Source organism: Danio rerio, chromosome 12, assembly GCF_049306965.1.
Source record: "Danio rerio strain Tuebingen ecotype United States chromosome 12, GRCz12tu, whole genome shotgun sequence".
Classification (NCBI taxonomy): Eukaryota; Metazoa; Chordata; class Actinopteri; order Cypriniformes; family Danionidae; genus Danio; species Danio rerio.
In genome coordinates, this window is record NC_133187.1 from 6,685,001 (window position 1) to 6,706,379 (window position 21,379).

General features: G+C 34.9%; 1 protein-coding gene and 3 long non-coding RNA genes across 6 annotated transcripts in view; 2 read left to right on the top strand and 2 right to left on the bottom strand.

Annotated features, from left to right (window-relative positions):
- The window catches only part of asah2 (N-acylsphingosine amidohydrolase 2), a 25,042-nt gene extending 13,449 nt beyond the window's left edge, over window positions 1-11,593 (top strand). The window contains 10 exon segments of the mRNA NM_001007763.1: window positions 976-1,057; window positions 1,176-1,291; window positions 1,898-1,992; window positions 2,097-2,136; window positions 3,407-3,505; window positions 5,269-5,364; window positions 5,451-5,603; window positions 7,493-7,549; window positions 7,633-7,721; window positions 11,296-11,593. Coding sequence (NP_001007764.1) covers window positions 976-1,057; window positions 1,176-1,291; window positions 1,898-1,992; window positions 2,097-2,136; window positions 3,407-3,505; window positions 5,269-5,364; window positions 5,451-5,603; window positions 7,493-7,549; window positions 7,633-7,721; window positions 11,296-11,494 — 1,026 coding nt within the window. The 3' untranslated portion in view covers window positions 11,495-11,593.
- A 2,360-nt stretch (window positions 11,594-13,953) lies between these two features.
- Window positions 13,954-15,585, bottom strand: LOC103911899 (uncharacterized). The gene is made up of 5 exons (XR_012387822.1): window positions 15,349-15,585; window positions 14,758-15,171; window positions 14,568-14,623; window positions 14,359-14,430; window positions 13,954-14,266 (listed from the first exon to the last, which is right to left on the bottom strand). It is a non-coding gene; the product is annotated as an uncharacterized lncRNA (long non-coding RNA).
- Window positions 15,586-18,425: 2,840 nt separating this feature from the next.
- Window positions 18,426-19,209, bottom strand: LOC141376753 (uncharacterized). Its single transcript, XR_012387823.1, has 3 exons — window positions 19,111-19,209; window positions 18,741-18,989; window positions 18,426-18,605 (listed from the first exon to the last, which is right to left on the bottom strand). It is a non-coding gene; the product is annotated as an uncharacterized lncRNA (long non-coding RNA).
- Window positions 18,886-21,379, top strand: part of LOC141376752 (uncharacterized) — a 36,994-nt gene continuing 34,500 nt past the window's right edge. For all 3 annotated transcript variants that reach the window (XR_012387821.1, XR_012387820.1, XR_012387819.1), the window contains exons 1-3: window positions 18,886-19,794; window positions 20,298-20,490; window positions 20,633-20,858. This is a non-coding gene — a long non-coding RNA (uncharacterized lncRNA). The remainder of the gene's footprint in view (window positions 19,795-20,297; window positions 20,491-20,632; window positions 20,859-21,379) is intronic.

Consider the following 21,379-nt stretch of genomic DNA (forward strand, 5'->3'; position numbering starts at 1 on the left):
CACTTCAAAGATCAGATGCTCTGAGCAATACAACTTCATTGAGCAATAGTCACAGCACAATACCCTGCTGAAAAACACAGCTTAAACCAGCCTAAGCTGTTTGACCAGCCTGGTTTTAGAGGGGTTTTGGCCACTTCCAGGCTGGTTTACAGCCATTTCCAGCCAGGTCTTAGCTGGTCAGGCTGGAAAATGACCAGCTAAAACCAGCTTGACCAGCCTGGTTTAAGCTGGACATAGCTGGTTTTGGCTGGGCTCCCAGCCTGGCTAGGCTGGTCAAACTGGTTTTAAGACCAGGCTGGAAATGGTTGGAAACCAGCCTGGAAGTGGCTAAAACCCCTCTAAAATCAGCCTGGTTGACCAGCTAAAACCAGCCAACCAGCCTAGGCTGGTTCAAACTATTTTTTTTCAGTAGGGTAGATATATCCCAGCTGGGTCCGTCACGTTTTTGGGTCCCCTTAAAAAATTCTGTTGTGTTCCCTGCTATTTGCAGCTTCATTCATCGATAATATATCCCTGTCAATATCATTAGAGTGAAAAGGAACGACAGTAGTTTGGCTCATACTGCTCTGTACAGTTAATTTCACCTAGAATCTGCAGTCAGATGTAGCCTACTGTATGCTGAAATTGAGCCTGCGTTGTTATGAACAGAATTTAAGAAGACAGTGAAAACTAATGTTAAGAATTAATGTTAATATATATATATATATATATATATATATATATATATATATATATATATATATATATATATATAAAGTATACTACAGTATTACAGTTCATACTAGTTAATACTGTAGCATTCATTAACAAATTGTTGTAAATACTGTATTATACAGTATAAAACTCTTTAGTATAGTATCAGGTTCAAAAACACTATAGTATTTTTTATATACTTTACAGATGTTTTCCAGTGAGATTAACATTTATAGAACAGGAAAGCTGTGGTGTTTGCACTGACTCTGTTTCTGTCATAAGGGACGGACGTGTAAACCAGCTCTGGGTCACAGTTTTGCTGCTGGTACAACTGATGGAGGAGGAGAATTCAACTTTTTACAAGGCGAGGAGAAGAGTTTCATTGACAAACAACATATATTTACACTCTTATTAACATAAACCCACTCTTATAGCCGTTTGTTATATAATCGACATGCTGATCGTTTAATGTTTTTGAACAGGGGATACGGAAGGAGACCCTTTCTGGGATGGCATAAGAGATGCTGTTTTGGGACCACCATCCAATGAAACCAAGGCTTGCCATCAGCCTAAACCAATCCTCTTCAGCACTGGGGAGGTACAGATACAGATGGAGTCTGAATTTACAATATGTTACCGTTTTTTGATATACAGTTCAAGTCCCTCCCCCCACACCCCTGCTGATTTTTTTTAACACATTTCTAAACATAATAGTTTTAATAACTCCTTTCTAATAACTGATTTATTTTATGACAGTACATAATATACTACTAGATATTTTTCAGGATACTAGTATTCAGCTTAAAGTGACATTTATAGGCTTAACTAGGTTAACTAAGCAAGTTGTGGTAATTAGGCAAGTCATTGTATAATAATGGTTTGTTCTGGATCCAATATTGCTTAAGGGGGCTAATAATATTGACCTTAAAAATGCTTTAAAAAAAATAAAAACTGCTTTTATTCTAGCCGAAATAAGACATTCTTAAGAAGAAAAAATATTATAGGAAATACTGTTAAAAATTCCTTGCTCCGTTGAACATCATTTGGGAAACATTTGAAAAAAAAAAATCACAGGAGGGCTAATAATTTTGACTTCAACTGTAATAAGCATTAGATTTCCATGTGCCAAAAGACACAGTAACTCCAGAATTGGCACAGTGCATAAGGAATTTGAAATATTAACAGGGATTGTTGTTTTGCTCAGATGGATTCACCGCTTCCATGGCATCCAGCCATTGTAGACGTCCAGATCATCACTATCGGCTCTTTAGCGGTAGTCGCCGTCCCGGGAGAATTTACGTGAGTTCTGTTGATTTGGTAAAAGCCACATCTGGGTTATTGATAGAGACAGTGCTTCATAATCAGCCAGTTTTGATAAACCTGAATTTTCTTATATGTTTTAGTACCATGTCAGGAAGGAGGATAAGAGAAGCCGTCAAAAGGGTGAGAACAGTTTGAATTACCTAAATTATTTGTTTTTTTTTTTACATAAGGCTGCACTAGGGGCAACACGGTGGCTCAGTGGTTAGCACTTTCGCCTAACAGCAAGAATGTCACTGGTTCGAGGCCAGTTGTGTGGAGTTTGCATGTTCTCCCCGTGTTGGCATGGGTTTCTTTGGGGTGCTCTGGTTTCCCTCTCTGTCCAAATACATGTGCTATAACTGAATAAACTAAATTGGCCATAGTGTATGTTTGTGAATAAGTGTATGGGTGTTTCCCAGTACTGGGTTGCAGCTGAAAGGGCATCCGCTGTGTAAAACATATGCTGGATAAGTAGGCGGTTCATTCCGTTGTGGTGACCCTTGATGAATAAAGAAACTAAGCTGAAGGAAAATGAATGAATGATTTGATCAATGCAACAGTACAACAACAACAACAGTAGAATATGATCAAATATTACACTTAAAAAAAACTGTTTTCTAAATTTTAATACTACTTACTTTGGGTTTAAAGGAACACTACTTTTTTATTGAAAATTGGCTAATTTTGCAATATTTTTTCTCATAATATTTTAATACTACTCACTAATAAAAGGAAACAATTAAAACTGTATTTAATTATGTATTATTGTTTTAGTATTGGCGGTTCATTCCGCTGTGGCGATTAATTAAGGGACTGAGCCAAAATGAAAATGAATGAATGAATGTTTTAGTATTGTCTGAGCAAGTATTTTCAACTCATTTTACGCACTGTGAGAAATGCTGGGTTCCACAAAATTCCTCCATGTTGTTCCAACACAAATTGATTAATTAACTAAGTTGTTTTTACAAATTTAAGTAGATTGAACATAAAACTATTAAGTTGTGCCAATTAAATCAAGAAATGTGTTGATTCAGCTCATTTTAAATAAATAGATTGAACAAGCAGCAAAAAAAGTTCTCCTAAAAGTCTCCTAAAGTTTAACAGTTGAGTTTTAAGCTCATTAAGCTTAGCATAATTCATTGAATCGGATTAGACCATTAGTATCTGGCTTAAAAAATGACCAGAGATTTTGCTGTAAATTTCCTATTTAATACTCATATCTGGAGTTTTCTGTTCATGAAAACTATGTTTTTGAAAATGATATTTTAGTTGAACTGTCCCTTTAAATTGTTTCTTTTCTAATAGTATTTAGTTTTATGCCAATCAGTAGTATACTCACACAAACATAAATGTTTATTGGGGTATGTAGTGACTTATTTTGTAAAAGTTGAAATTTCAATCATTTGCACAGGAGCTGGAGGTAAAGGAATCTTTCACTAACGCAGAAGTGGTGGTCGCTGGTCTGTGCAACATCTACACCCACTACATCACTACATACGAGGAGTACCAGGTACTTGGCTTTAGTTGATCATTGATGTGTACTGAAGAAATACTGCGACCATAACATTCATAACAGTCATGATATTTATGGTGCTTCAAGGTACAGACCATGGCAATATAAGATGACAGCCATGATATGATGAAATATATAAGCCTTTCTATCAAATTAGATTTTTAAAAAATATATATATTCCCACTACAGTCTAGCAAAACAGTTTTCGTGTTTTTTTTGATTCACAAGTGACATTTTTTTTTACGGTTATTAATTGCATTATGGGATCTTGATCTCCTTTCTGTCGACTTTTGATGCGGAAAATTCAACTCTGCAGTTTAACAAAGTGACTTTTGTTAATATTCAAGTTGTTTGAAATACTTTAATGTGTAAGAACTAATATATAGAGAAATAAGTACTGGCAGTTTATTTCAAGGTTTTTGTATCATAATATACAGGGTGATTCAAAATGAATACCACAAATTTGAAAATTGAAAACTCTGCAAAAAGAAGAGAAGGAGAGCTAAGCTCTTTCTGTCGTCGATTTAAAGGGCCATGAAACCCCCTTGTTTCAGCAGGGTTTTTTTCACATCTCTACTTTGGAAAAAGTCAGGAAAGTGGGCGTGCCCAGCTCTGTTTAGGGGGATTGTAGGAGGAGGGGAAAGATGAAAGGTCCGTAAAAATTTGCATAAAAATGGGAGTGAGTGGACTGAGACTTACTTTTTAGCTAAATCGTACTTTGTAGATGGCTCATTTAAATGAACTACACTTACAGAACAATCACACCAGAGTTGTGGAGGATGTACAGTAATTGTTTAACTGAGATTTTGTCCAGTGCATTTTTAATCCAATAGTTTTAATAACTAATGTCTTATAACTCATTTGGTCTTTTCCATGATGGCAATACATTATACTGTATTTTGCAAGATACTGATATTCAGCTTAAAGTGCAATTTAAAGTTTAGTTAGATAAACTAGACAAGGTAAGTGGACAACAGTGTAGAGATCTGCGCTGGATTGAATTTTAAATCCCGCTCCCGCCCGCACCCTCCAGGTTTTAGTCCAAACCCGACTGCTCCCGCTTATTATCAGCATTTGTTGTCCCGCTCCGTTTTCTACCCGCCGCGCCCATTCCTGCTAATGAGCGGGGGGGAGAACAAAACCGTAAACCACCCAGCTATACAGAGTCCAGACCGCCTTATAACACGCTGTCTGTACAAACACACACACACATCATCAAGCAAGTGACACACACACAGACAGCAACATCATGCTCTCTCTCATACACACACACACACACACACCACACACACAGCAACAAACAAGCTAAACGCAGCATCACGCTGTCTAATTTACACACATACATACATTTGCGTGCTCGCTCACTCGGGAGTCGGGACCGATATTGTTAGACCAACTGCCCCTGTCCAAAATGACACCAGTTACTGACCGCTCCCGCACTTGATTCGGAAATTTATTACCGCGCCAAAAGAAATCTGGCCAGGTCCCGTGGCTCAGCCAAGGGAATGCAGACCTCTACAACAGTCTATCTGTAGCCTATAAAAAGATAATAATAAAAAAACGTACTTAACATAAACATTAACCTTAGCAGTTTTTATTTATTCATTTAAAAAAAATATTTCGGCCAAACTAAAAAAACTAAATACTAAAACATTGAGAAATATTTGACAGAAGATGAAAACTTCACAGCAGGGCTCACAATTTTGTCTTCAACTGTATCTGTTCTATCTTTTCAAATGATTTTCCCCCGACTCTCTTAGATCCAGCGATATGAAGGAGCATCCACCATTTTTGGCCCTCACACTCTCTCCGCGTACATCCAGCGCTACAGAGGCCTGGCCAAAGCCATAGCTCATGTAACTCTCCACCTTTAACTCATTTGCATATTTCTGATGAATTTAAATGATCTGGCTGATCTCATGAATGAACAAATCTCCCACAGGGCACAATAGGAGAGCTGCCAAAGGGTCCCGAACCCCCTTTCTTTGATGAAGACAAACTTTTTAATCAAGTAAGAGACCCGGTGGCAGATGTAGCACCAGTTGGCACCACCTTTGGAGATGTCTTGCAGGAGGTTAACCCTGTCTATAAAGTGGTAGGTCAATACTGTATTGTAATAAGGTCACATTTAGCTAAATATCAAGGACAAAATCCAATCATCTCAATACAAATTCACAGATTGGGGAGATCTTTTGTTTTTTTTGTTTTTTTCAAAAAAAGCTTGCCACAGATTTTACTCAAGTAAAATTTCCTTTTACTTGACTTTTTACTCTATTTTACTTAAAATATATAATCTCAAGTGTTTTGTTGTGGAATGTATTGTATATGTTTGCTATTATTTTGGTTCGTGACACAAATTTGCATAACAACTAGTAAAAAGTCGTAATTGTTTAAGTTAACTTTCACTGTAAAAAAAAAAACGTAAAAAAATGTAAAATTACGGCCTTTAAAATACAGAAATATACCGTAAAATAACGGATATTAAATTAAAGTAATTTCCTTAAATTTAAATTTCTGGTAAATTACTGTAATTTAATATCTGCTATTTTACAATAAATTTATCTAATGGCCGTTATTTTACGTTTTTTTTTCGTAACCCCAGCTGCCGCAAATAAACCGTAAAATTACAGATTTGTTTACAGTGTTGTATTTCTCGCATATTCTTTACTTATTTTAGGAGAAATAAAAGAAACATGTCCAGTTCTCACTTAACCAAATAATAGAAAGGAATTAAACTTTAAATAATATATACCTAAAAAGTATAATGAAATATAGTAGTGTCGTGTGACTTTACATTTTTTCCATGAGTTGTGGGGAAACAATTGCTTAAACATTTTCCTGTAGATTCTGCGGTTACTTACTGGCAGCAGTTTAGCAGTAACTTAAAGTAAATCGATTACAGCAAAAATACTGTATTTACATTTACATCACCATTTATGTTGCTGTAGATGTATTTACTGTGCTGTGTATCTTTACTGTAAAAATACAGTAATTTTCACAATCCAAATTTAAAATACAGTAGCATACTGCATAACTGTCCTACAGTAAAATACAGTTCCTATTACAGTTAAATACTGTGTATTTACAAAATTCATTAATGCTGTAGACTTAAGAAACTGCACATTTGTGTTCTTTTTTTATCTTAATTTTTCTAAACAATTATAACTAAACTCTTAATTTAATAATAGATCGTACAGTATATCATATTATTAACAACGTTTGTTAATGAATGCTAAATCATACTGTAGTATTAACTATCGTGAAGTGCTAAACTCTAATAAATACTGTATTATACTTTACAATACAACACAGCTTACTCTATTAAAAATAAGATCTTTGCTTTTCCTGGCTGAGTAGAAGTACAAATGCATTGGCAATAGTTTTGTTAACAAGTAGCTCAAGGATTTTCATTAAAAGATACAAAAAAAAAAAAAATCCCAGAATTTCACAACGTTACTGTAACTTGTCACAGTAAATTACATTAGTATCACTTTACAGGATTTAACTGTAAAAATTCACAGTAATATATTTTATTCAGAATTTTACTGTGAGATTAAGGCGGGTATGATTACAGCAAATGACTGTAAAAAGGGCTGTATCTTTTGCACTTTATGTGTTACATTTTGGTTTGCTTTTCACCAAACTCAGTCATATATCCCAGGAATAACTTGGATATGCCACATGTTTCCATTTAAAATATATATATTTAATGCTGATCGGGTTAGCTTCCATTATATGAATGCAAGAGCGAACAGGCTTTTATTTTGTAATTAATTATAATTCCTAAAAATAAAAAGGTCCATACAGCATACATCACCGCAGCAAAATCAGGGTCTCTAAATAATTCCTGTAATTTTGTAGGAGCTTACTCTTTAAATATCTTACATGAACACACCTGAAACTATCGAAAACAAAGCTAGCTACTTTTGCTCATTATTGTACAGTAAATTGACAAAAGATACATGTTATTTATTTGTTCTAAAGGGTGAAATCGCATCCGTCACATTTGTTTCTGGAAACCCGAGGCACTCTGGAGATATTGTAAGTTCCAATAAAGTAATCTCTTGCAAAACGTGCTGCATTGTGTGTGAGATATAGCTAATCTATGGTGATTATGATATCAGAGAGATACGACACTGGTCACCGTGGAGAGGTTTCACAACGACACAGGCTCATGGGAAATAATTCACAACGACGCATCATGGGAAACAAGGTAATGTTGTTGCTGCATACATGCTGAAGATGTTTGCTAAAGGTGTAAATGCTCGCTATGCTAATGTTTATGTTTTATATGTTTGAATCATTCTATAATTACACATTGATGTGTTAATAAAGCTGACGGTATGTCTCAAGGTCTGATAAGGCAAATGCTGAGTCAAGCTCTTATCACTTATTATATAGCCGGTCTAATCCTCAGGCCGAAATCCACACATGATCTCTATAGTAATTCTAGATTAGGCAGTGTGTGTTTATGTACTAACTAAGCAAAATGTGGTCAGTGAAATGGAAACTCTGGATCTTTGATTGAAAGTTTATTGACTGAATATTGATTAAAATTGTTCTTTGCCTGTTTCTATGGGCCCTATCATATACCCGGCGCAAAGTGGCGCAAGGCGCGGCGCAATAGTCTTTTGGTAGTTTCAGCTTGGCGCAAGAGTTGTTTTGAGGCGTTGCGCTACGCTGTTTAAATAGCATTAGCGCTCATTTGTGCACCCATAGGCGTTCTGGTCTAAAAAGGAAGACGTTCTGAGGCGGACCGCTGGCGCGTTGCTATTTTGAGAAACTATAATAGATTTTTCATTAGACCAAAACTAACCCGGTCTAAACTCTTAATACACACAAGAGAGCAATAGGCAAATATATTTACATATGAAAAAATTTAAATATTAAGGATATAATAAGAATAGATATAGGATATAAATATAAAGGATTAAAATATTACAAAACATATTATTTTCTAGCCTACATAAATATGAAAAATCACTGCTTTTATAACTTCTTCATCTCGGGAGGCTTTTTCAGTTCAATCATAACAATTTGCTTTTGTATAATGTTATTATTATTATTAGCAGTATTATTTATTATATCCATATTTATATTTGTTTTATTAAAAACAAGCTTAGATTTGCCCACCTGTCAGGTTTTAGACCATAAGGGGCATGGCAGGTGTATTTGGAAAAAACTTAGTATTTTGAACACACTTGGTCATTATTGTTCATGTATTCGTTTGCTGGAAATTAGAACTGAATTTAGAAATAGTTTTGAAACAAATCTTTGCGCTTAACAAACAAAATTAATTATTTATAGGCTAATTGATGTCTGTGCTTAAAGGTTTTCCTATCCAAGAGCGAAAGTGAAAGTGATCCATTATCTCTCATTCTCACACAGTAGATGCTCTGTTTAACAGTTTTCTGTTAAAAAAACTGTTAACTGTTTGCTTGTGAAATGCTCATTTTTTCCACTTAGACTTACTTTGCGTCCTGTAAATCGCAAGTGCGCTCTCGGCGCGACGCAGCTGACTCTTAAAGGGAACGGGAGATGAGACTCTAATTGGTTTATTCTCAAAACACACCTATAACTCATTAAGAAAAGAAACTCAACCTATTTAAACCATGCGCCTTGGCCCAAGGCAGATTTCCCGTCTGTAAATTAGCAAAAATGCGTTCTGACACGCCCTGAAAGCGTTTGCGCCCTGCGTTTTGCGCTCTGCGCATGGACCGTCAAAATAGTTTTTAACGCATTTAAGTGAATTTAACGTAAAACAATTCAGTTGAACCAAAAAACTCAAGAAGTGTGTTGTTTCAGCTCATTTTAGATAAGTAGTTTGAACAAGCAGCAGACGTCATATTTCGAGTGTACACTGTACAGCGAGGGCCATTTATATGGATACACCTTAATAAACTTATTAGGAATTTCCCCCCAAAAAAAACAAAAAAAAAAAAACAATGGTGTGCTTGGTTTTAAACGTAGCTTTATTCTTTCATGAGTTATTTACAAGCCCCCTCACATATACTAATGTGCCACAAACAGGACATTAATATCACTAAACCATTCCCATTTTATTAATGTGTATCCCATACCTGTCAACATTATGATGTGAAAATAAGGGATATGCCCACCATAATAAGGGATATTAATATTATTAATTATGTGTATATGTCTGTTCAAACGCACCCAAAACCCATACTTTCGCTCCGCTTCATATCGTGTGCACAGTATCAGTTTGGGAAACAGCATCTATTTATCACTATAGAACACGTCAGCTGACAGTCACGCACCACTATATGACTGTTTGAGGATTCCATATGAAGGGGCGACTGCACCTGTGATGAAAAAGAAGTATTTATTTTAAATATGTTTATTTCAGTGTTTTTGTGCCTAAACAAAGCGAAAGCACAGAACAAGCTCGCATTTAAGAGCAAGGGGCTCTTAAGAAAGACTGAAAATACAAGAGAAATACGGGAAAATACCTTTACAGGATGATAGCGGGATAGAACTGTAAAATACTGGAGAATCCCGAGAAAAACAGGAGGGTTGACGGGTATGGTGTATCCATATAAATGGCCCAACCTGTACAAAATGCAGAATCCCCTCATGTCATCCCAATGCAAATCGATTAAGTTAACTTTGTTTTTTACTATGTTAAGTTGACTGAACATTAAACAATTAATCTGTCCGTAAAACTTAACAATTGTTTTGTTTCAGCTCATTTTAGTTAGGCAGTTTGAACAAGCAGCAAACCTATTTTTTTTTTTTGGAGTGTAGGCAAATTCTTGGTTACAGGTTTATGGCAAATAATAATAACAATATTGTAAATTGTGAGTTTGTAAACACTACTGCGTTTTTAAACTATGCTACAGTAAAATGTATTCTACTGTGTATACTATATTATATTTACATATTATATAGTGGTTAATGAATGCTACAGAATACTGTAAATACTATACTTAACAAAACACCAGTTTACTGTGGTAAAAATGAGTTAAAGGTATAAAATTTGTTTGCATAACAGTAGATGACTAAAGTGAAAGATCTTAAATGACCTTTTATTAATATTTTTGTTGTATAACGCTTTGATTATTAGGAAACTGTTATGATTGTAAAAATCATGTATTGTATCATGTATTACCAAATGTGTCATGAATGTAACCAATTCTGCTGATATGGCATAATAAATACATGAATGCATACATGCATATTACCACAGCAAATTATCACAACAAATGAATTAATGTAGTATTTACAATAAATTACGATAATATTTTTTCATGTTTAAATAATTTAAATCATAAATAGATTTTTTTCTTTTTTTAAATATTTCCCAAACGATGTTTAACAGAGCAAGGAAATTTTCACAGCATGTCTGATAATATTTTTTCCTCTGGAGAAAGTCTTAGTTGTTTTATTTCGGATAGAATAAAAGCAGTTTCAAATTTTTTAAAAGCCATTTTAAGGACAAAATTATTAGCGCCTTTAAGATATTATTAGGCCCTTTAAATGTCACTTTAAGCTGTATAGAAGTGTCTTGAAAAACATCTAGTAAAATATTATCTCTTGCCATCATGGCAAATATAAAATAAATCCGTTATTAGAATTGAGTTATTAAAACTATTATGTTTAGAAATGTTTTGAAAAAAATCTTCTCTCCATTAAACAGAAATTGGGAAAAAACAATAACAGGGGGGGCTAAAAATTTTGACTTCAACTGTATATATATAATTATTTTTCATTTGGGCTTTCAATAAAAGCGTCCTCAAATGCATAAATCTAAATGTGTTTGTGACCAGGTTTCACTGGATTAAAGGACTCGCGGGCAGGAGTCAGGCTAAAGTGGAGTGGCACATCCCGCAAACAGCTCAAGCAGGAACCTACCAGATTCAGTACTTTGGACATTATAAACAAACCACAGAAAACACCACAGTCATCACACCATACGTGGGCACTTCTGCTGCTTTTAAAGTCACCAGAAGTTTCTACTACTTTTGATCAGTGCATCACTGAGGAAGAACATTGGATGCTGATATTGAGGAACATTTTTTTTTTTATTGACTCATTTTACAAGTACCTTTGAGTTGAGTTTTACCATTTTTGAAGGTAACACTTTATTTTGATGGTCCATTTTAGTATTAGACTGTCTGCTTAATATCTGTTGATACTGCTCCTTCAACAGACATTTAACTGACTATTAGAACCTTAAACCATCTAAATAAAGTGTGACCTTTTTAAATCCATTTAGACGATTTCTGGATCTGGTGGGAGGACTTTTAGCTTAGCTTAGCATAGATCATTGAATCGGATTAGACCATTAGCATCCCACTCAAAAAATGTCACATTGTTAGTTACATTGTGTGCTAAGTTTAATGTAAATTAAAGCTCCTTGATTATTATGCCAGAATGGGAGCATAGTTCCTAGCCATACTAAGAAAATATCAACTTCTCATTTTCACAATGTACTAAGCAAAATTTAGTCAGTAAAACGTTTAAATATATAAAATATATAAAGCAAGGTATGCTAAAACATACAAAATAGATTGAAAGTTTGACTGTCAATTCCTGTTTTTGTGAATTTCAGCATACTGGGCAAACCTCTTGGTTACAGGTTTGACAAAAGGGTAAAGCTATAAGAAGGAAAATTACCAAAAATATTAGATGCTAATGGTCTAATCCGATTCAATGATTTATGCTAAGCTAAGCTAAAAGTGCCTCCGCCTGACCAGATCGGCTAAATAGATACAAAAATGGTAAAACTTAACCGTTTAGGTAATAAAGTGAGCCTATTTTCTAAAAGGTGTTTCTTTTACAAGATTAATGTGTAAATTATTTAAAACGTTCATATACAATGTACTTGTATGCCAATGACCAAACATTGACCTTTCTTTTTTTATATTAATTTATAAGGTGAAGCAATTGTTTTGTAAAATATCTTTATAAAGCTACCCCTGTCTTAGTTCCTGTTCTTTAATATACAGCACGCATAGAGTAAAGCTATTATACTTAGCCATATGAACAAGCAAAAATACAACTTTTTTCTTATATATTTTTTCTTTCCCACTTTGGTCATCTAAAATGATTGATTCTATTTGCTTTTCTGGTTGTGTTGACACTTTAAATGTCTCTCACATGAACACACCTTAGCACTTTACTGACATATATGAGCTAGTGAAAGTTGGGCTTGCATTATAAGCTCACTAATGTAAATTTACAAAGGTCTTGTGATATATTTGCTCTAAAGGGAGAAATCACATCCATCACATTCGTCTTCCAGAGACACTGGAGCTATACTGAGTTCTTTAGTACTAGTAATCGTAATCTCTTGCAAAATGTGCTCCGTTAACAGGTTTACATTCATTTTATTTAATAAAGTCATGTTTTAATCCAATTATAGTCTCATCTATTTAAAAAAAATAGCAAGCAGAAGACTAAAATTATACCATTTTACAACAAAATAGCTCAAACATAAATAGTGATAAATAGTAATACTATTCATTTTCTTTTCGGCTTAGACCCTTTTTTAATTTGGGGTCGCCACAGCGGAATGAACCGCCAACTTATCCAGCATGTTTTACTCAGCGGATGCCCTTACAGCTGCAACCCATCACTGGGAAACATCCATACACACTCATTCACACACATACATTACGAACAATTTAGCTTACCCAATTCACCTATAGAAATGGAAACCGGAAACCCACGCGAACACGGGGAGAACATGCAAACTCCAAACAGAAATGCCAACTGACCCAGACGGGACTCGAACCAGTGACCTTATTGCTGAGGTAAAAGTGCTACCCACTGCGCCACCATGCTGCCCAATAGTAATAATAGTCTCTCCTAAAGATGCATTGTGGTTTGGTGCTGATTTAAGGTTAAAAAAAACACTTTACTTCTTGAAACTTTTCTCACGATTGTAGCAGTCGCATTAAAATTATGTAGTGCCTCAAAATAATTCTGAATCCTCTCTCAGAAATGTCTCGATTGTAGCACGATTTTCAGGTGCTGTGTAATATCATTGTTCCTGCTGCCGCCATTGAACTGCAGCAAAGTTCTTGATTATTAGGTCAGAAAGAGAGTATAGCTTTGTTTAGACATATCTGCCAAGAAAATAGCAACTTTTCCATTTTTTTTATCAGTCTCAGTATACAATGTAAGTACAGAAGAGTCAAGCTTTAAATGGGATAACTCATTGGTTATGTTTGTGCCAGATGCTAATGGTCTAATCTGATTCAATTATCTATGCTAAGCTAAGCTAAAAGGGCCTCCATCCAGCTTGGCTGAATAGATTTAAACACGGTAAGACTCAACTGTTGAATTCTGGAGAGCAGTAAAATCTCCCTATTTCCAAAAAAAAGAAAAAGAAAAAAAAAGTAAAGTGGAACCATAATTTTTGTGTAAAATGGTGTCAAGAATCAATGGATTAGATTGATAACAAAAAAATAGATATTTACCGTAAAGAGCAAGGGGCAAATTCCGTTGTGGTTCTTTTTTGGGTCATTTTAATTTCTACAAAAATTAAATGACACAAAAACAGTAATCAGAAACTAGTGCTTTATTTGTTTATCAAACGAATAAGAAGTTGCGGCACTTGTGACGGGGCAGATTTCGTTGGAACGGCCCATTCTATGTGTCAAAAACAGCGGTCAAAGTTTTGGAGCTGGACTGGCTGAAGGCTGGTCAACAGAGAACTGTAGTTTGCCAGTTATGCAGTCATATTTAACTGGCCGATGCTTGGGCTTTAAAACTCCGTCAGCTGTTGGAGAGCTGGAATGAAGCAGAGTTGGGCACAAAAAAATCCATGATTAAAGTAATATTTCAAAACCATCTTAATTTAAACGTAATGAATTATTATTTACCATATTCAATTATCTGTGAGCAGTGACTGGGCTTCCTTAGCTGTTGTCATTTGAAGAGACCTAAACAGAAGCCTTTGATGCACAACAAGAAACAGAGAAGATACATATTATCAATTGATTACAAGGATTTGCACAATGACCGTTTAATAGATGCTAAACAAATTTGTAACACTCAGATTATGCAGTAATTGAATTTGTGGTGAATTTACCTTATTAATTTATCAGTCTGCGTTGACCTTTCTTGCCCGATGCCAGTGAGGTGACTCTAACAGCAGGACAGATGCACAACAAGAAACGGATATTAGCGATTGATTAGAAGGACACACACAAACACACACACACACAGGATGAGAATTAAAATGAAGTTTAACAATCAGTTTATGTGGGATCTAAATTTACCTTGGTAGTTTATCGGTGAGCAGTGACTGACTTTTCCAGCTCGTTGTCATTGAGGTGACTCACAAAGCAGCACAGATGCACATTAAGAAACAGAGAAGAGAAATATTGGAGATTGTTCAGAAGGACGTGCACAATGACAATTAAAGAAGCTGAATGTATTTGTAACACTCTTATGGTGGAATAATGTGTGTTTAAGTTTACCCTGTTCATTTATCGTTGTCCAGTTTTCTGCTTGTTGTCACTGAAGAGACTCAAACAGCATCATCACAGATGTACAGCAACAAACAGAAAAAAGACACGCACAATGTCAATTAAAAAGATGCTAAATGTATTTATAACATTCAGATTATGTAGAAATAGTGTGGGTTATTGAATTTACCTTATTCATTTATTGGTGTGTCGTGACTGAACATTCTTGCTCGTTACCAGATGTGCAGTAACAAACAGAGAAGATACAGTAAATGTAGAGATTGTTCAGAAGGAAATATTCATCCAGATTATGGCATAATAATAATAATAATAATAATAATAATAATAATAATGTGTGTTATTGAATTTACTGTGTTCATTTATAAGTGTGCAGCTACTGACCTTTCCTGCCTGCTGTCAATTGAAGTGACTCAAACAGTGGCACAGATGCACAACAACAAACAGAGAATAAACATAATAGTTTGTTTAGAAAGATATGCACCAAGACAATCAGAAAGATGCAGAATTTATGTGTAAGATTTAGATTACCTTTCTTGCCCGATGTCATTGAAGATACTCAAACAGCATCATAGATGCACCACAAACAGACAAAATAAGTATTAGAGACTACAGTGAAACCTGATTATTAAATATATGCAGAATGTATATGTAACATTTAATTCATGTAGCATAAATATTGGTAACTGAATTTACCTTCGTAATTAATTTGTGTAGGGACATTTCTGCCAGTTGTCACAGAAGAGACTCAAACAGCAGCACAGATGCACAACAAACAGAACAATATATTAGAAATGTTCAGGACATGAAAAATGTTGATCAATAGGTGCATATTTATTATGTTACATTGAGATTATGAGTTAATAATGTGAGTTATTGAATTTACCTAATACTTTCGGTGTGCAGTGACTGACTTTCCCAGCTTGTTGCCAATGAGGTGACTCAAAAAGCAGCACAGATGCACATTAAGAAAAGGAGAAGATTAATATAGGAAATTATTCAGAAGGACGTGCACAATGACAATTAAAGAAGCTGAATGTATTTGTAACACTCTTATGGTGTAATAATGTGTGTTTAAATTTACCCTGTTCATTTATTGTTGTCCAGTTTTTTTGCTTGTTGTCACTGAAGAGACTCAAACAGCATCATCACAGATGCACAGCAACAAACAGAAAAAAGACACGCACAATGTCAATTAAAAAGATGCTAAATGTATTTATAACATTCAGATTATGTAGTAATAGTGTGGGTTATTGAATTTACCGTATTGATTTATTGGTGTGTCGTGACTGAACATTCTTGCTCGTTACCAGATGTGCAGTAACAAACAGAGAAGATACAGTAAATGTAGAGATTGTTCAGAAGGAAATAATCATCCAGATTATGGCATAATAATAATAATAATAATAATAATAATAATAATAATAATAATAATAATAATAATAATGTGTGTTATTGAATTTACTGTATTCATTTATAAGTGTGCAGCTACTGACCTTTCCTGCCTGCTGTCAATTGAAGTGACTCAAACAGTGGCGCAGATGCACAACAAACAGAGAATAAACATAATAGTTTGTTTAGAAAGACATGCACCAAGACAATCAGAAAGATGCAGAATTTATGTAACATTCAGATTACCTTTCTTGCCCGTTGTCATTGAAGATCCTCAAACAGCATCATAGATGCACCACAATCAGACAAAATAAGTATTAGCGACTACAGTGAAACCTGAATATTAAATAGATGCAGAAAACATATGCTACATTTCATTAATACAGGATAAATATGAATAACTGAATTTACCTTCGTAATTAATTTGTGTAGCGACATTTCAGCCTGTTGTCACAGAAGAGACTCAAACAGCAGCACAGATGCACAACAAACAGAACAATATATTAGAAATGTTCAGAAGGACATGCAAAATGTTGATTTAATAGGTGCATATTTATTATGTTACATTAGGATTATGAATTAATAATGTGAGTTATTGAATTTACCTAATACTTTATCGGTGTGCAGTGACTGACTTTTCCAACTCGTTGTCATTGAGGTGACTCAAAAAGCAGCACAGATGCACATTAAGAAAAGGAGAAGATACACATTGGAGATTGTTCAGAAGGACGTGCACAATGACAATTAAAGAAGCTGAATGTATTTGTAACACTCTTATGGTGGAATAATGTGTGTTTAAGTTTACCCTGTTCATTTATCGGTGTCCAGTTTTCTGCTTGTTGTCAATGAAAAGACTCAAACAGCATCATCACAGATGTACAGCAACAAACAGAAAAGACACGCACAATGTCAATTAAAAAGATGCTAAATGTATTAATAACACTCAGATTATGTAGTAATAGTGTGGGTTATTGAATTTACCTTATTCATTTATTGGTGTGTTGTGACTGAACATTCTTGCTCGTTACCAGATGTGCAGTAACAAACAGAGAAGATACAGTAAATGTAGAGATTGTTCAGAAGGAAATAATCATTCAGATTATGGCATAATAATAATAATAATAATGTGTGTTTTTGAATTTACTGTGTTCATTTATAAGTGTGCAGCTACTGACCTTTCCTGCCTGCTGTCAATTGAAGTGACTCAAACAGTGGCACAGATGCACAACAAACAGAGAATAAACATATTAGTTTGTTTAGAAAGATATGCACCAAGACAATCAGAAAGATGCAGAATTTATGTGTAACATTCAGATTACCTTTCTTGCCCGTTGTCATTGAAGATACTCAAACAGCATCATAGATGCACCACAAACAGACAAAATAAGTATTAGCGACTACAGTGAAACCTGATTATTAAATAGATGCAGAATATATATGTTATATTTATTTATGTAGCATAAATATGGGTAACTCAATTTACCTTCATAATTAATTGGTGCGTAGGGACATTTCTGCCTCTTGTCACAGAAGAGACTCAAACAGCAGCACAGATGCACAACAAACAGAACAATATATTAGAAATGTTCAGGACATGCAAAATGTTGATTCAATAGGTGCATATTTATTATGTTACATTGAGATTATGAGTTAATAATGTGAGTTATTGAATTTACCTAATACTTTATCGGTGAGCAGTGACTGACTTTCCCAGCTCGTTGTCATTGAGGTGACTCAAAAAGCAGCACAGATGCACATTAAGAAAAGGAGAAGATACACATTGGAGATTGTTCAGAAGGACGTGCACAATGACAATTAAAGAAGCTGAATGTATTTGTAACACTCTTATGGTGTAATAATGTGTGTTTAAATTTACCGTGTTCATTTATCGTTGCCCAGTTTTTTTGCTTGTTGTCACTGAAGAGACTCAAACAGCATCATCACAGATGCACAGCAACAAACAGAAAAAAGACACGCACAATGTCAATTAAAAAGATGCTAAATGTATTAATAACACTCAGATTATGTAGTAATAGTGTGGGTTATTGAATTTACCTTATTCATTTATTGGTGTGTCGTGACTCAACATTCTTGCTCGTTACCAGATGTGCAGTAACAAACAGAGAAGATACAGTAAATGTAGAGATTGTTCAGAAGGAAATAATCATCCAGATTATGGCATAATAATAATGTGTGTTATTGAATTTACTGTGTTCATTTATAAGTGTGCAGCTACTGACCTTTCCTGCCTGCTGTCAATTGAAGTGACTCAAACAGTGGCACAGATGCACAACAAACAGAGAATAAACATAATAGTTTGTTTAGAAAGACATGCACCATGACAATCAGAAAGATGCAGAATTTATGTGTAACATTCAGATTACCTTTCTTGCCCGTTGTCATTGAAGATACTCAAACAGCATCATAGATGCACCACAAACAGACAAAATAAGTATTAGAGACTATTTAATGAAACCTGATTATTAAATATATGCACAATACATATGTTACATTTCATTTATGCATGATGAATACGGATAACTGAATTTACCTTCGTAATTACTCTGTATGTAGCAACATTTCTGCCTGTTGTCACTGAAGAGACTCAAACAGCAGCACAGATGCACAACAAACTGAACAATATATCAGAAATGGTTAGAAGGACATGCAAAATGTCGAATAGGTGCTTATTCAATAGGTTACATTGAGATTATGAATTAATCATGCGAGTTGATCGAGTGTGTAGTGACTGACTTTTCCTGTAGAGCCCAGTGATGTCACCGAGGTGACTCAACATAAAAAGTAGAATCCTTTAGGAGGGACCCGTACGATGTTTTCTCAATTCTCTCAGCGCTTTAATATTTGTTTGCGACATTCATACGATTAATTAATCATTTCTTAATTCAATTTACTGCGTTAATTTATCGGCCTGGCGTGACCGTGTAACTCACCGTTGTGGTTGGATGTCAAGGAGAGAACTTTCAAACATTCCAACCGTCCAACAGAGAATTCCAAAAGATCCATGGTAACGCTATTTAAATAATAATAACTTGAGGTATGTTATTATGGATTAAAACAACACGCTTTTATGCCATTTATTATAAAATATAAACTCCAAAGTTGCAATTTTATTAATTAACAACAGGCTAACTTAAGGAAGCCTTGTTTAAAATCACGTGATCATATTTGATGCGCGCTCTGAAACCAAACGATTCAAACAAATAATACGTAAAGATTTTGAAGTTTCATGAAGTGCTTCAAAAGTAGCAATTAGTAACACTTATTAACACTATTTACAAGTAAGCCAAAAGACAATCAGTAACTACATCTGACGAAACCATAATGGTCTGACATCTGAAAAATCGACAAAGCTCTGCGCTAACACAGTGAAAACAGTGACGAAGAAAATCCTGAGTTGGCCTTGTTGCTGTTGGACAGGTAAGCGTACTGTATGTAAATTAGTCTACCTTCTAAAATAGTAGTTTTAGCGTAATTTACTGAAAAATAGGTAAAAGTTGAACATGAAGCGTTGATGGTTGCCTGTATGTGTGTAAACAGTTTAAGAGTCAAATAAAAATAAAAATATATATTTTTTTATATTTCATTCAATTTGGTGTTATTATGACTGATGCTAGTAAAAACATTAATAGGATTTGTTTTTATGACCATTTATGATAGACATTCCTGTACTCTATAACTGCACGTACACTTACTGGCCACTTTATTAGGTACACCTTATTAGTATGGGGTTAGACCCCTTTTGCCCTTAGAACTGCCTTAATCCTTCATGGCATAGATTCAAGAAGCACTGGAAATATTCCTCAGAGACTTTGCTTTATAATGACATGATAGTTTCACACAGTTGCTGCAGATTTTTCGGCTGAACATCCATGATGCGAATCTCAGATTATGTAGTAATATTGTGGGTTCTCATCCCAAAGGTGCTCTATTGGATTGAGATCTGGTGACTGTGGAGGCCATTTGAGTACAGTCAACTCATCGTCATGTTCAAGAAACCAGTCTGAGATGATTTGTGCATTTTTGACATGGCACGTTATCCAGCTGAAAGTAGCCATCAGAAGATGGGAACACTGTGGTCATAAAGGGATGGACATGGTCAACAACTCTTCTCAGGTAGGCTGTGGCGTTGACACATGCTTAATTGGTACCAATGGTGTCAAGAATTATTTGAGCTACTTTTGCCTTTCTATCAACTCGACCCAGTCTGGCCATTTTTGTCTGTTCTCTGGCATTAACCAGGCTTTTGTGCCCGCAGAATTATTTTGAAATATTTTGACCAGCCGGTCTGGCAACAACAACCATTCCACGTTCAAAGTCAATTAAATCACCTTTCCCATTCTGATGCTCGGTTTGAACTGCAGCAGATCATCTTGACCATGTGACATGTCTACATGCCTAAATGCATTGAGTTGCTGCCATATTGGCTGATTAGAAATTGGCGTTAACAAGCAGTTGGACAGGTGTACCTAATAAAGTGGCTGGTGAGTGTATATTTTAAATACATAATTGTTAATGACTTATCACATTAATGATAATATCTGCTAAGCCAGGGGTTTTCAAAGTGTGAGGCGCGTTTCCCCTGGGGGGCGCCAGAGCATGTCAGGGGAGGCGCGGGAAAAATATTATATAATAAAAATATAATTATTAAGTTTAATTATTATATGTATTTTTTGTTATATTTAAACGTTTTAATTAAACAAAGCTAAAAAAAATAATAAGTCAAAAATAAGAAAACCTTTTTTACCCAGAAGGCCATAGCTGTGAATTCGCTTCTGTTTGGCAAGCCCGCCAATACAGGTATATGCCTGCTAATTCAATGGATCGATTTCTGAGACCCCCCGATTCAAAGCCTTCAAGTTCAGGGCTTAAACCCAAAAGATGACGTTATGATGATCAGTTTTTGAGTTTAGGATTTACGTGGACAGAACCAGCTGATGAACCACGACCTTTATGTGTGGTTTGTCAAAATATTTTGGCTAATGACAGCATGAGACCCGCTAAA